Source organism: Stegodyphus dumicola, chromosome 3 (genome assembly GCF_044657685.1).
Source record: "Stegodyphus dumicola isolate Sdum_Otavi_A_Nest chromosome 3, ASM4465768v1".
Taxonomy (NCBI): Eukaryota; Metazoa; Arthropoda; class Arachnida; order Araneae; family Eresidae; genus Stegodyphus; species Stegodyphus dumicola.
This window is the reverse complement of record NC_140770.1, coordinates 150,775,676-150,792,131: the sequence shown is the minus strand read 5'-3', so window position 1 is coordinate 150,792,131 and position 16,456 is coordinate 150,775,676. Positions and strand designations below refer to the sequence as shown.

General features: G+C 28.8%; 1 protein-coding gene across 7 annotated transcripts in view; it reads left to right on the top strand.

Annotated features, from left to right (window-relative positions):
* The window catches only part of Dus3 (Dihydrouridine synthase 3), a 103,346-nt gene that overhangs the window by 84,060 nt on the left and 2,830 nt on the right, over positions 1 to 16,456 (top strand). For all 7 annotated transcript variants that reach the window (XM_085813469.1, XM_085813468.1, XM_085813472.1 and 4 more), the window contains exons 7-11: positions 686 to 782; positions 5,435 to 5,513; positions 10,492 to 10,627; positions 13,847 to 13,899; positions 15,381 to 15,509. In XM_085813469.1, the coding sequence (XP_085669595.1) occupies positions 686 to 782; positions 5,435 to 5,513; positions 10,492 to 10,627; positions 13,847 to 13,899; positions 15,381 to 15,509 (494 nt within the window). The remainder of the gene's footprint in view (positions 1 to 685; positions 783 to 5,434; positions 5,514 to 10,491; positions 10,628 to 13,846; positions 13,900 to 15,380; positions 15,510 to 16,456) is intronic.

Sequence of the window (16,456 nt, the reverse complement as noted above, 5' to 3'; positions counted from 1 at the left end):
TTAGGCCAGTTAACACTCACGATATTCATCTTATTCGTCTTTGAGCAGTTTGCATACTTCTGTTTTTGCCACTTTGAAGATTTATCCTTACTAACATGGAATATATCATCATCATTCCTTTTTTCTATATCATTATTACTATCATCTGAAATTTATTATTCAGACTCAGTGCTGATATTATTTATCTCTATATTTTCCTCACTCAGATTCCTGTTATTCTCACAGCCAAAGGTTTCTTTGTCTTCTTTTCCAACATAAAAATTATAGAGTTGAATTTATACAAATTAAAATAATACATGTAAATTAATAACACAAAATTACAAAATATTTGACAAAAAAAAAAAAAAAAAAACAAAAAAAAAAAACAAATTCCGAATTTTCACCCGTGACCACACACGTGTTGTAACTTTTACAATGAAGCTGCCACATAGCGCAAAAGCCCAGTAAAAAAAAAAAAAAAAGTCATATGACTTCCTGTTGGCACATTCCATGATGTGGGGAAGGGTTTAAAGGAGGAATAGAAATGACATTCAGACGTCTCAGCTGCGATATGTGAAAATTGTACATTAAAAACCGAATTTGTCGTAAACTTTGTGCATAGCACGCGTTCTGGAAGGTTAAGTAGTTGATTTTACTTTATTTTTTCCTTAACTTTTGATGGAAATCTATTTATTCTCTCCATCAGCTTCATGGGCGTTCTCGAGAGCAAAGGTATACTAAATCAGCTGACTGGGATTATATCAACTACTGCAATACTATTGCTAAACCTATTCCTTTATTTGGTAATTATTTATCTTTCTTCTTAAAGCTGGATAAAAACTGTTCTGTGTCCCTTCTTGTTCTCTTTTGAAATTTCTGTGTCTTTATTTTTTCTGTGAAAAATTCAAGTTTGATTTATTTTTCACCAAACTGTAAATCTATGTTAAGATATGATTTCTATAATTCTTCAACCTTTAGTCTTGATATGATGTTCTAATCCTATGTATATGACAAGTATCTTGCAAATTTTTTTCATGTTGACATAAAAAATTTTTCTGCATTCCATTGCACTGTTAGCAGTTTTAAAAGTAACAAATATTATGTAGATTTCATCACTTTTGCATAAAATGTATACAAATAATTTCAAAAATTGTTTCACAAGTTGTTATAAATGTTTTCATCTAAGATGAAAGCTGAAAGTGATTTGCATGTAGAGCATGGTAATTGTATGAATTTATAGTGCCACATTTAAGTGTACTATTTAATTACATTTCATATTACATTTGTGAAATTTCATTGTACATAATTATACTATATAATAATCAATATAGAATAGTAATTATTATTAATTTTCATCATGCAAGATTATCTAATATCATAAAAGCAAATAATCATCAAAAAGGGACATTAATCCTAAAAACAATGCTAAATTAAATCACAAGCAAAAATTCAAATGTGTAACTAATTCTTTAAGCATAAGAAGCAGCCAAGAAAATTATTAACAGAGACTCATTTCTGAATTATATCTGGATGAATTGCAAAACAGAAATAGTAAGCAATTTAGATTTGAGCACCAAACCTTGAAATAAGCATGAAGCAAGCATATTACATAAAGTTTCTAAATTGGTTACATGCAAAATAACATGTCATGGCAGTTATTCACAATGGTCATTTCTGGAGTTTTTGCTCCTTTGAACTTCAAAATAACTCATTTTTTTGTTAATTTTCTATTTTCATTAAATGAGTTCTTTTCCTATGATTAATGCATTCAATTAAATTACCACTACTAATTTTTTTCATTTTAGCTCAAAGAAAAAAAATCATTTACTGTTTCTGTTTTGTAATTCATTCAGGTATAATTCAGGAACTTGGCTCCATTGATAATTTTCTTCCCTGTTCCTTGAATAAGACAAAAATGAATTATCAACTCATTTGATTTTTTGTTCTACAATTTAATTTGCTTTTAAGTTCTTTTTTGATGATCTTTTGCTTTCTTCATATTAATTAACCTTCCATCGCTAGTTGATGAAAATTCAAAAAATTTCTATTTCATTCAAATTAAATTTGCTGCATTTTGTGTGATATTAATTAAATATTTTCCTTTTGGTGTCTCTAATAATAATCACACATATATATATGTAAGATACAGCAAAATATGATAGCTGCTTTCAAAATAATTAGTGACCTCAAAATTAACATTCTAGATTTGGTGATCTCCCCCTAAATTCATCTGTTCTCCCATATTCAAGATCTTTCTACGTTATGTAATGCTACTGGAAAAGGACAACTGAAACTAATATTAACCAATCATAGATTGCCTCTACAATTACATTATACTTAGTATAAACAATACCTCTGGCGAGCTAATTACGTCATTATTGTGCTAGCTTCTACATTGCTAATATCTTCTCACTTCGCTTCTTTAAAATGCCTGCATCATTCTTTGTACAAAACCAATGTGCATAAGAAATTATTATAATTGTAAGATTAAAAAGTATGTTGTCTACAAGAAATTATTCTACTGTGCCTGGAAATCTGGAAATAAAGATGATAATTGGCTGAACTTAGTTTGGTATGAACTTCTTCCTCTCTCCTACCATCCAGCCATCACAACTGTGCTTCAAAATTATTGCATATATATATTACTAGCAGCTTCGCTGCTAGCCTTCGTCTGGCTTTTAAATGTACCGGAAAAATGGCTGAGGGGAACACCAAACGTTAAATTTTAAAACTGCGTAGAATTTTACTCTGCAGAACAACTTCATAAAAAAAGTTATTACATATAACAAAATTACAATGAAATAAGCAATATCCCTTAATACAAATATTAATTATCCTAATAAATAAATTAACCAACTTCCCTATGCAAAATCTTAAGAACTCAAATGGTTTAAAAGGAGGTTAAGAATTTTGTTTACTAAAAAAATCACTCAAAACTTTTCAACATCTTAAGAACAGTGAAATGAGCTATAAGTAACATAAAAGAATACAAAAAACAAAAAATTCTGAAAAGCAAAGTATAATTAATGATATTTTATCTTATATTTTCAAGAGAAAAAAAATTACAATGAAATAAGCTATATCCCTTAATACAAATATTAATTATCCTAATAAAAAAATTAACCAACTTTCCATTGAAGGAAAAAAAAATCATGCAAAACTTTTTAATATCTTACAAACAGTGAAATAAGCAAAAAATAACATGAAATCAACTCAAAAAACATAAAATTCTGTGCAGAATTTTACTCTGCAGAACAACTTTATCAAAAAAATCAATAAAAATGTATTATTATATGTATAAAAATGACGATGAAATATGCCAATCTCTTAAAAACAGTGACATAAGAAGTACGATAAAAAATTGTTGCCAAACCCATATTTCTAAAAGAATGAAACTATTCAAAATGATGCGATTTCATTAAAAATCTATCAAGATGGGAAAATTGTTGCCAAAATCACATTTTTTAAGATGTGAGAAGTATACTCGGAAGTTTCATTTGAAAATTTTTTTTAAATTACAAAATATTATCATTTTTCCAAAGTTCTTTTTGTAAAAGCAATCGCAAGGATGAAAGTTTTACGTGCCCAAAAACCAAAGAAAAATAAACTGTACATTTTTAAAAATAAACTTTTTTAGAAAAAATTCTGTTGAAAAAATGTTAAGCTCACTTTGTTAAATAAATTCGTATTTAATCAATTTATTGAAATACGAAATTTATTTTGAGTTTGTAAAATAGCTAAGTGCATATGTTTCATGACGATGTGAAAATGGAGTGTGTAGAGTAAAATCTCACTTTCCTATAGCCTAGTATGTCTCAAAATGACGCAATTTCGTCACAAAACATAAAATAAAAAAAAAACTTGAATTCGAATTTCGAAAAAATCGCTTCGAGGTGCTGTCTCTTGTCTAGATGCACGTATGTACCAAATTTCGTAGCCGTGGGTCTATTATCTTACGCGCAGTGCGAATGAAAGACACACACACACAGACAGACTGTTTCTTTTATTATATGTAGAGATATGTATGTAATAAAACTGTGTTTCTATTGAAATAAGACTGTATTATTGTATAAGGTGACTTGGTACAGGAAAGTTGCAACATATTGACGTTGAAGAGGACCGAATCATAACTTGAAGACTTTGCTCAATAATTAGCAAGATGACACTCAAAAAACTCACATAATTTTATTTTTCGATAATGTACATTAGCACTCTAGGTGTGCTATGCATCTACCAATTTTGTGCCGCTCACATTTTAAACAATGGACAAATTTAGAAAAGTAAACTTTGTGTGGCTAGCGACATAGTGGAAAGCAGCAGAAGAAACGAACAAAGAGAAGAGGGAGTTGCAATGTAACTAAGCTTTTAATACAAATTCCATTTCAGATCACATGACAGTTTAATAAACAGGTGTTAGGTTTAGACTTCATCAATAAGTATGCAATACATATTAGATGATGAATCTTTTTTGTTTAGTTAGAAAATTTATTGCTCTGTTATTTTTAGAATGAAGACAGGAGTTAAAGAGCTATAAATTTATTATTTGAAAGCTAGATTTTATATTTTATGCATATATAGAGAGATAGAAGATTAAAAAATTTCTGGTAAGAACGTAAAGGCAGGTTCAAAATAAGTACATTTTGTAATGGAATATATGTGGAAATGATTTGTTTAGGTGGAAAAAATTGCTGTTGATTGGTTGATAAAAACATTCTCCTGGCTTAAATTATCGTTTAAAATGCAGATTTTAGTGAATGCATTCGATGCAAATATGGAATTCACCAGTATGTGTTTTATCAATAGGATTGCAAACAAATGGAGCAGCTACTCAAAGCAGATACAGATAATAATTCCCGAGAACTTTATTTGAACAGCTGCTTCATTGCTATCCACAGTCCCATGGGTAAAATGCACATTTGCAAACTCCACATTCATGTTACAATGTGTACTGCTCAAAATTCACACAAGGAAAGATGATATGTAGAGTTCACCTTTTGATGAGCTTTTAGAATATGTAAATGTGTTCTAATATTGCCTTTAATGTGATATTTGTATTCTGATTCAGCGTGTTTCATGTCAAATGTGTGCACGAATAATGATGTATAAAATATATTTCTCAAATTTCATATCATAACAACACTTAATTATAATAAATTATTAAATTTTTCACTTTCATTGTTCTGATTCTAATTAAGCATTTTTCATTATTTACCAATTTTTTTGTTTTGTTTTGTAAGGTTTCAATAAATTTAAAAATCTTTGTCTTTTCCTGAAGTTTTTAAATGTAGTTTAAAATGTCATGCTTTTATTACCTATTGTGTGGAAAGTTTAAAGCAGTGATCTCGATATACGACCCCCTTAATATCCTCTGTTTTTATATTTATATAAAATAATTGTGCTAAATTTCAATCTTTTGGTTTTCTCTAATGTTATATTTCTTTATGCCACTTAACAGGGAATGGAGATATATTATCTTATGAAGATTATAATGCAAGAAAGGCAGAAAGTGGTGTGTCAGGTATCATGATTGCTAGGTAAAACCTAAAAACCTTGTATATTTATATATTTATGATATATATACGAAAGTAGAAAGATAACGTGAACAAGAGAGACCTTAGTGGTCAAGAATTTTGGGCATTGAGCTGCAAAATTTTTAAAATATTTGTGAAGAAGAGGAATGTTTACAGGCTATTGCTAAAAAGTACATTTGATACTGTAGTTCCTGAGTAAAATAGTTACATCATGTAAAAACAACAAAATATACTAAAGAAGTCTAAGATATCACATAAAAACTTAATGTAAAAATTACAAAACGAGATAACTTAAAGATCAAAAGGGATAAAAAAAAAAAAAAACTAATAAATTTTAATAATTTTAAAATGATGCTCACAAATAATTAAAAACATTTCAAATACCTACAAAAAATTGCAACAAATGGTAAATTAGCCCAACCCGAGGTTTAAGCTGGACTTATCAAGGAAAAAGTGGGTCAAAATTCAAATTTAGCTAATACCGTTAGCGCTTTTCGCCAAGTGATAACAATTGAGACTGAAAACGTAATTTCATTAATAGAAAAATCAAACTTCATTATCTTAATAAAGTAAGTCTCAGTTGTATTGTTTCTTTTCCTGACATTCTTGCAATTTAAATTGTAAATGTAAAACTTACTATTAAGCAAAAGAAAAAAAAAACTATACAAGAATGCCTGGTTAGGCAAATGTACAATTAACATAAATAGCTAAAAAGCTATTAGTCAATTACACAATTTCAAGAGAGATACCTACTAGCATGAAGAATATAAACTTTTTTAAGCAGAAGAATTAGAAGAAACATAATAATAATGTATCTAAATGGGTCTTGCAAAGACCAAAGTCAAAGAGAAAAAATATAAGAATAAGACAAAACATACCTGTGTCCATAGCGGTGGCCTGACCAATGTTGAGTGAGTAAAAATTGCTTCAAAGGTTTGCTGTAAATAGAGGAATTCCAAAGGAGTACTACCAGAAAAGAAAATTAGTAAAAATTCTCCAATAAGATTAAGCTTCGTAGAAGGGGGAAACAAACGTGAAGAAGCAATAGCCAATGGTACATAACGGCCAAAGTGGAAAACCTTGTCTCCTTAAATGGGGGATTTCAAAGGTGAAGGATGGATGCTATTCTAAAAAAATGGCGTCTTGTCCAAAATTGAGTTGTGAAAAAATGTGAAGGCAAAAACAAAATGGCTAACATCTACGTAAGTGCTTATCTGACTGAAAGCAGTTGAATTTGGAAAAGTTAGCAATTTGTTAGTAAAAAGTCGTAATTCTTCGCGCTAGTTGGTCAAACAAGCGAGTTTGAAATGAAAATGGCCCTTAAAATTAATAAAAGAATACGTATGACCAGAAAACAGTGATATTAAATAATAAATTTAATTATTTAACTGAATGTCTGTACCAATTTAAGAGAGAAAAATTGAGGCAGTATTAGAAAAACTATGTTACATTTTTACATTAGATCATGTGAATTAGCCATCCATCATCTACCTTCCCTTGGGATTTAAATAAAAAATTTCATTATCCAATTCAAATAATCTAAAATAAAAGGTAAATGTCAGCTTTTTTTAAGGAATTTTTAATGATTGCTTTTGGAATAAGATTGTTTTGCAAGATTATAATGAAGTAGAGTACTTCTTCTTGTAGGAGGTCTGTGTTATTACAGATTCTTTTAATTCTAAGAAGTTGTGCATTAATTGTATTGATAATGACCTTTTTAGAAATGTTACACTTTCCAGTTAGCAAGTTTTAGTATATGAAAATTGAAGTCTCTGCCTTTGTCAAATATTTTAATAAGATTGTAATTTAGAATTTGAAGATCTAGGTAAACTATATCATTTTGAATTGCATTAGTGGCATTAAGTTTGAGGAAGTAGGGTAAATATTTGCATTTTCTAGTTTGTTAAAGTTGTTAAAGGCCATAACATCATCAATATATCAAAAGATGTGTTGGTAATACTTTTGTTCTTCATAATTAAGTGAACGTACAAATTTAAATTCTTGAATGAAAAGGAATAGCCCAAAGATTGCAGTCGAGCAGTTCCTGCCCATAGGAATTCCATGTACTTTCTTAAAGATAGTGTTATCAAATTGCAAATAATTGTTAAAAAGTACACTATTGAGGAAAAGTTTCCATTCTTCTAGAGTAATTATTGTAAGAATCTGCGGAAAGAAATCGGGAAGAGTAAGTAGGCTACTATGAATTTCTTCTAAAAGGTACTATTTCTTCTAAAGAGGGTATAAAGATTTTTGAAGTTGTAACATTTAATGTGTTCTATTTTAAGCAACTTTAAAGTCTCGAGAATTTTTTCGTTGTTACTAATCATCCAATTGCAGTGTAGATCTTGAAAATTGAAATTATTAACAATATCCAGTATAATTTAAGTTTCTGGGCAAAGAGATAAAGAGATAATTAATTTCTTTTAGAAAACTTTTAGTACTATTAGCAATGTATCTGAATTTGATTGGAGTTTTATGAAATCTAGGAAGTGCATAGAGATTACTAAACTTATTATTCAGTTTGTTGGGACTACTCTTTTATGCAAGGCAGTAAATTTTTTAAAGAGAATTTTCGTGTTTGTAGAAACTTGTTAGTAAGTGCTAGTGCTGAGCAACTCCTTTTGAATAAGTTCAAAATAAAATTTTCTTCAAGTGATACTGGAATTATTATTCACCTTGTCTATTTTGAAAATGATGAAATGCTCTTGCAACTTCTTAATTTGAGTTTCTAGATGTCTCATATCGTGCAATTGATTAAAACTAGGTAGACTATAGAGCATTTGTTCAAAATCTTTAAAAACAGCAACTTTCCATTCTAGAAAGGTAGTTGTCAGTAAGCTAGTACGATTGCTAGCTAAAATAATAAATTTATTCAAATCATTGCTAAACTGCTTTAAGCAAAAGTTTTTATTTAGATAGAAAATGGAACGAAATTTGGTACCCAGTTGCATGAGTTGCCATAGTTGACAATCTTGAATGATGCTAAGATCACCTGTGACTATGTGATAAGGATCCACAAATTTATTGTAATAAAAAAGTTGGCAATCACATATGCTAGAAGCTACTATATCGTGGTGATTAACAATCATCAATTGCTTTTACATGATGTCACTATTTTACTCAGGAACTATAGTGTCAAATGTACATTTTAGCAATAGCTTTTAAACATTCCTCTTCTTTTCAAATATTTTTATGATATATATATAATAATTTATATAATATGTATGTAATAATGTATATAATAATGACATGTATTGTTATGACTATAAAATGCCAAAACAAATTATAATAGACTTTTGTTAATAATTAAAAGAAAAGTTATTTCCACTACATAAATGTTTATCATTAATCTTAATCATTATATAAATAAACATCACAGGGTTGCCATGCTACCTGGAAAATCAGGAAAGGGCTGGGAATTCAAAAAAGACAGAGAATTTTAATATTTTAGTCAAAATCTGGAAAAGTCAGGGAATTTCATACAGCAGTCCCCCAAGAGATTTTCGTGCCAATGTTGGAAATTATCAGTTTCTTGGTGAATAATGTATCATATGAGTGTCATTCTTTTAAAAAAGTAAAGCATGTACAGTGCCTGTTGAACGAAAGAAAATACTTTCCCATTCTTGTATAAAACAAAATTGGTTTAATCCTAGTATACAGTACACACGAGATTTGGCAACATTCTGATGAGCAAAATGGGTCATTTTGGTGTTGGCAACAATTTTGAAAATCATGCCAAGGCCATCCCATAAACTAGGATTTTACCACAAAATCTTTATATATATATATATGTAATATTTCAGTTATTCCAACACATCGTGGGTGAATGGTGAGGCTATTCCATTCCACGTTTTGGCAGATGATTGACGAAGCTCAGATGATTGAAGCACGGAGAAAAATGACGACTCAGGACTTTTCACTTTTAACAGCATATCTTTATTTTAATTTAGAGCAGATGACTTTGTCCAGATGAAGTTAATAAAATTACTTATTCAGTACTTACACTATTAGATACGACTGACTTTAAATTTTAATACGTCATAATGTTCTAACAAAAGAAAAAGGAGCATAGCGGAGATGTTAGCAAGACAAAGACGAGAAGGCATCTGTAGGAAAACTTATTACGCAGCATTTATATGAGGAGGTTATGTAACAGAGTAGCTTCTAGAAAAATGTAGAAAAACTTATGACGCAGCATTTATATGAGGAGGTTATGTTCTAGAAAAATCGCGATCTATTTTTTTTTATATCTTACATCTTATATATCTTACATATATATATATAAATGCTTTGTCATTTTTCAGCAAAATAAAAAAAAATAGCAATCAGTCATTCAGTCATCTAGGCTAACTAATATAATTATATTCACCAAAATATTATTGATTATTGTAATTCAGTTTTTAATCTTTAAGTAATTAACTTTATTTTAATATTATTCATATAATTTTATGTGGCTTCATAGTTCTAAATTTACTTATTATTAGTTGATAATATATTTTTAGATTTCAGGCAATTTCCTCTGGCAACAATTCTAGCAGTATGATGACATACCATCATGAAATTTAATGCAGTTATTTATTTTTAAAATACCATTAAATAGATTTCTTTTTTTAATGTAGCTGCAAAAAAAAAGACATTTTTAAATCCAGATTGGGCAGATTATAATCTCAATCTTCAGTGGAGAAAACAACTCCTAATATAGTTATAATAGTAATGCTTTGGGGATAAGTCATGTGTAATTGCCAAACTTCTGTGTTTTCAAATGGTACCATAATTAATTTACCTCTCAACACACCCAATGTACACTATGCGGATAGATTGGAATTTTCTTAAAACACACCTGGATAACCTGTAAAAGTCAGGGAATTTCATTCTCCTGTTTGAGTGGCAACCCTGTATAATGTGCATCATTAATAATCATCATTATATAAATGTATAATATTTATAATAATAACAATAATAATCATTTTATTCATTTTAGAGGAGCTCTTATTAAACCCTGGATTTTCAAGGAAATAAAAGAGCAAATGCATTGGGATATATCATCATCTGAAAGATTTGATATATTGAAAAGTTACACTAATTATGGCTTAGAACACTGGGGATCTGATACTGACGTATGTAAAAAAATATTTTAATTTTTTAGGATTTATACATTTTCATTATATGCAGAAAAGTTATGTATTACAGAAAAGTTCTGTAAAAGTAACATTAGAATTCTGTATATCCAAACTAATTAAGATAGCAATTTCAGATAATGATTGACCAGTTTTACTTTTATAAATAAAAGGAAGAGCTCTTTTTTTACATATAATTTTCGACTCTTTTTTATTGTATGTACTATACAAATTTCAAAATCTGCATTTTAAATTTATTCTTTATAGCACATTAAAAAAAACAGATTACATCTCTAATTGAAAAATAACAATGGCAGGATCTGTTATTTTTGATCTCTCCTTGAAATTTCTGAGTGTCCCCCCCCCCGATAAAAGAAACATCTACATCATCATTTGCATTTTCTTCTCTTGTCCATATTATCTCTGATAGCTTAGCTTGTTTTTATTTATGATTGTTGAGCTCATCATTTTCACACATTACTTTTCCTGTTATTTCAAAGTTAAGGATTTAATAATGATTACTAGAAGTAAAAATAATTTTAAAAATTTGCAGTTGACAAACTGTATCTGATTTTTAGGACTTTAGTATCCTTTTTGAGGCAAAAACTTTCCAAAAGAGCCACATGATGAAGTTAAGGAAAATACATGGTAGTGATGTATCAGGGACTGTCACCAGAAATCTGATTTTTATGTTAAAAATTGATTTGAGGATAGCAGTATAGCTTTTGTGATGATACTGTGATTCCTTTGAGTTGATATTTTAATATGTCTATAAAAAATGACAGCTGTTAGTTAATTATCTATATGCTACTGGATGAGAAATCTAAATTAACATATTGTTGGAGAAAATGCTACAAAATATTTGGAAAAGAACCATCGTAGGAGACTGTTAGCAGAACAATAAAGTATAATAATGAGAGGTGGGAGAAGTAAATGCCAATGGCAATGAGTATGTCTCTTTTGTTACTAAGAAAATGTGACTGGTAAATACTTCTTGCAATTCATTGAGATTTATTTTAATAACCTTTGATGTGCTTTTATTTTTAGTAGTGAAGTCATAATGCAAATACTTGTTTACATTGCAAAATATGTGTTTGCTTCTGAAAAAAAGAAAAAGTCCATTATAAAAAAGTGAAAATAATCAGTTATCAGATTTATTGACTCTTTATACCTCAGTTTTATTTCACCATTTCAATGAAACATGATTTTAAACATATTAGCATATTAATTAAAGATATCTATTTATATATAATGAAATTAGCTGTATTAATTACATAAAATAAAACAACATGCCAAGAAAATTAAGCATTAAATGTAAAATTGCTTACTGATATAAATTGAAATGTTTACATCTTACGCACAGTTACATTATATTATCTTCTGCATGGAAAATAACTTATATTGCTTAGCATTGTAATAAATTAACTAAATTTTCACTTTAACAAGATTGTTAAGTGATTGTATTTTCCCATGCAAGACCTTCCTTCTAATAATTTATTGGAATAGATATTACATAAGTTGTAAAGTATTACTTAGCTAGTTAATTTGTGTAAGACTAATTTGGAGAATAAACATAATTGGAGTATTTATTATCAATTTGTATAAAAAAATTTGCAATAAATATTTTTATACAAATTGATAACATGTTATCTCGCTATTAGTATAGCATAAGACAGTATGCTGTAGATGTGGCATTTCAAATTCAGCTTTTGTGTAGTACTGTAAAATAATATTGAAAGGCTGCACTATAAGATTTTCAGTAGTGATATTTTCAGCTTTTAAGAATAGCCCTGAAAAGTGAAATTTGAAGAGCATCCTAGGAGAATAAAGCTTCTTTTATAAGAAGTGCTTATACAGTCAAAAGTCGTTAATTCGGACACCCATAATCCGGAATGATCTATAATTCGGACCTCAAAGCTAAAAACTTTCTGCGCATGCGCTGCGTTGGCACATGCGCACAGGCGTTTTACGCGTGCGCGTAAGGCCTTGACTACTGCGCATATGCGTGTGCGCAAGTGCAGAATACGTTTTAGCCTGCGTGTTTAATGTATAACGGACGGTGTAAGCTAAAATTATCTAATTATCTATTTCACTTAATGTTAATGATTGCGTTGTTCCTTAATCTTCAAATTGGATCCCGCTTATTATTTTTTGCAGACTGTAAGAGCAATTTTATAAAAGTAAACTTGAACTTTCGATTATGTCAAATAGAATTTCCGATGCTGGAACTTTCAAAGGATCTACAAAACGAAAGTATGTTTCGATGTCCAACAAACAAAAAGTGGAATTGCTGCAAAAAATGGATAAAGATATGAAGAATGTGACAGAGAGGTTAGTGAAAACAAAAAAATTTCGATTGACAAGTTAGTCGGTATTCTCGTCACAGCAATTAACGGGACTTGAACAGCGGAACTTTGTAACTGAACAAGAAATTATGTCTGTTTATAGAATTAAAGAGAAAGTATTATCACATAAAATGAAGCAACTTAAACAATTTACATTGAAAGAAATGTTTAATAAAGTAAACAAATAAATATTAAGCTTTTTTTTTGTGTAAATTTTGATACCCTTTAGATCATAATTGTTCTTTATTTCATAAATTACGGTTTCATATTTTTAATTTTAGAATTTCTGCATGCCATCTTACGAGATTTAAACTGATGATTTATAATCCGGAAAAATCAATAATCCGGAATCGCCGAAGTCCCGACGAGTCCAGATTAACGACTTTTGACTGTATAAGACTTGTATATCAAGTAATTGATTTTGTGCAAATTACATATTTTATTCTCTATTTTGCATAGCATGTAAAATAATTCCTGTATTTATTATATATACAATAATTAGTACATATAATGTATTAATATGTAGAAATATACTAAAACCCAATTTCAAGTCTTTAAATGAGGAAATTTAGCATTTGATACAAGTAGAATAATTTATAGCATCTTCAATGAATAATGAAAAAATTAAATTTCTTATAAAGCCATAAACTATCAAAAAATTCTAATTAAAAAACTGTAATGCCATAATTTATGGAAAGTGTGCAGATTTCTTTGGTAGCATTAATATGCAACATATAGTAAAAATATTGTTTACTTTTATTACCAATATAAATAATACTTAATATTATTTATTTACTCATTTAGAATGTCCAACTGAAATTATTCAAAATATTCTTGTTTTGTGAGATATACCTTTTTTTTTTTTTTTTATTAGGGTGTCGAAAAAACAAGACGCTTTTTGTTGGAATGGTTATCTTTTTTGTATAGGTAAGTGCTCATAAACAGAATATATTCTAAATGCTTGAAACTTTGTAAAAATTGGGAGAAAAATGTGAATTTCTTTGGCCTTTGTTTATTAATATTATGTGATTTATTTAATATTCTATGTATATGTATGAGTGTGTATACACATGCATATGGAGGATAAAATTGAATTTTAATTTTTGATAACTAAAATCTTTTTAACTTGGTCTTTTCTCTGTTAAAAAAAAAACTGTAAAGTGCTTAGAGTAAATTTTTCTGAAATGCCTAATTTTGAAATAATACTGATCTTATATAATACTAATGATGCATGTTGTTACATAATGGCAGAAATGAAACTAAAATCTTTTACCGTACAGTTGTTACAAAGACACTTACTCAATATAATAATAACCACTCATTCACCACTATAGTTATTTATTGATAACCTTGAATATTCAATTTACATATCATGCACACAGCAGCTCTCAGCCATTTTCTTCACCTTATCTCTGCCGCTCTCCACTCGGGAGAGCAGCTGTTATTTTAGCTTGTGCAAACATACCCCCCACCACTGCATTGAAGTGTTTATAAAACTTTCAATCACTAAGCTGTATGAGAAATTTCATAGTAGTTTATAAATTATAACACTAACAATTCAGTACACTTTAACCATAATACAATACATAACAGAAGAAATAATTCTCATTGAAAATTCACCCATGTACAATGTAAAACAATTTTGCTGATACACTTAATATGTAACAGTTCTCATTCAGTCATAGGTGAAACAGATTTGGGAAATATATCTTTTAAATATACCTTAGTTTTAATTTTAACAAGAGTTTTTTTTTATCATCATAATACACATCAATTATTTGGCTTGCAATCCATTTGTTCATAGGTACATTATCCTCTACCAATAACACTAAATCTTCTATGTAAATATTATCTTTTCTCAGATCCCCATTTATTTCCTTGTTGCAGTACATGTAAGTAACTAAGGTGACATTTTTTTGAAATCAGTTGCAGGATTTTTTGTTATTCTCTACCATTTCATGAGCCGATTTTCATCTAAATTTAGTAAATCAGGCTCGATAACTGAATTTAATGATCTATTTATCAAAAAATGTGCAGGAGTTAAAATTCCAAAATCATCTTCATAAGCTGTTAACAGATACAGAGGTCTTGAATTTAAAATTCCATCAATTTGTATAATTACTGTTAAGCAGCTTCACAAAGGCCTCCAAAACTGGGGGCCCTGGGTGGAATGAATTTCCATTCGATATTCTCGGCAGATAAATAATTAGCTAGTTTCATTTAGAATTTTAGTTTAGTTATGAAGTCTTTTTATTTCTTTGTTGTTTCTTTGCTTTTATTAGCTGATAGAAATTCTGCAAAAAGTCATCAAAATAATAATAATAAATGACTATAAGTAAATGGAAATAAATCTTTCTGTTAATGCTTTTATATATATGTGTGTGTAATGTAAGAATAAATGTTTTTAGATATATACCTGTTGGACTGTTAGAGCGACCTCCACAACGTATAAATGAGAGGCCACCACTTTATTTTGGAAGAAATGACCTCGAAACTTTAATGGCTAGTCCAAGTTGTAGTGACTGGATTAAAATTAGGTGAGTTCCCATTACATATTTTTACAGTGTATGCATCTCTTCTTTCTACAAATGTGATTGTTAATAAAGTGATAAAATGTATTTATACAGAATGTTGTTATTGAAACCAGTATTTATGGAATGTATGCAAATTTTGTTTCTTTAATATTAGAAATGGTTTTAATTTGTTATTCATTGACTTTAAATAATATTTTGCATCTAGAATCATATTATGCATAAATCTAGATGATAACATTAGTATAATTAACAGAAAAATATTTCAAAATCTGAAAACTGACAATAAGCATTCCTTTTTGTATTTGACTAAATATTTAGGTATGTATAAGGAATTAAATAGTAAAGATCTGCATTTTCAATTATCAAAAGTTAAGAAAATATGTTTGTAAATACTTTAATGTGAAAAGGAAAGCACAGAATTCAACATTCTTTTAAAGTATATAAAGAATGAACACATCCAACAGTTGTTAAGGATTTGATTTTGAGATGCTATTAAACTGAAAATATCAAGCAGCTCTTGACAAAAGAAAACATATCATCAATAAATATTCATGGATGTACATTTGCAGTCTATGGTAATAAAGCAGCTTCTTATGCTATTATATCTCTTATGATAAAGCATTATCTTAAAAAATTCGAGATGCCAATATTAAGGCTTTCATAACACAAAACACACCTCACCCCTCAATACTGCTTTATTTGAATTCATTCCCCCCCCCCAAAAAAAAACAACGGAAACAGAAAACGTAAGCAACGGATGTTCTCTCCTAAGCACAGATGTTCTGATTCGTAACAGTATGAGATCGCTAAAGGTGCAGTGTTCCTGCTAATGGAACACCTGGTTTTATTCAGTGATTCTGCGTATGGTTTTTATATGAAAGATTTAAAAAAAATATAGAACAAATAATTTGGAGTACAGCCAGCAAAATTATGCCTATTTTTTTCCCAAA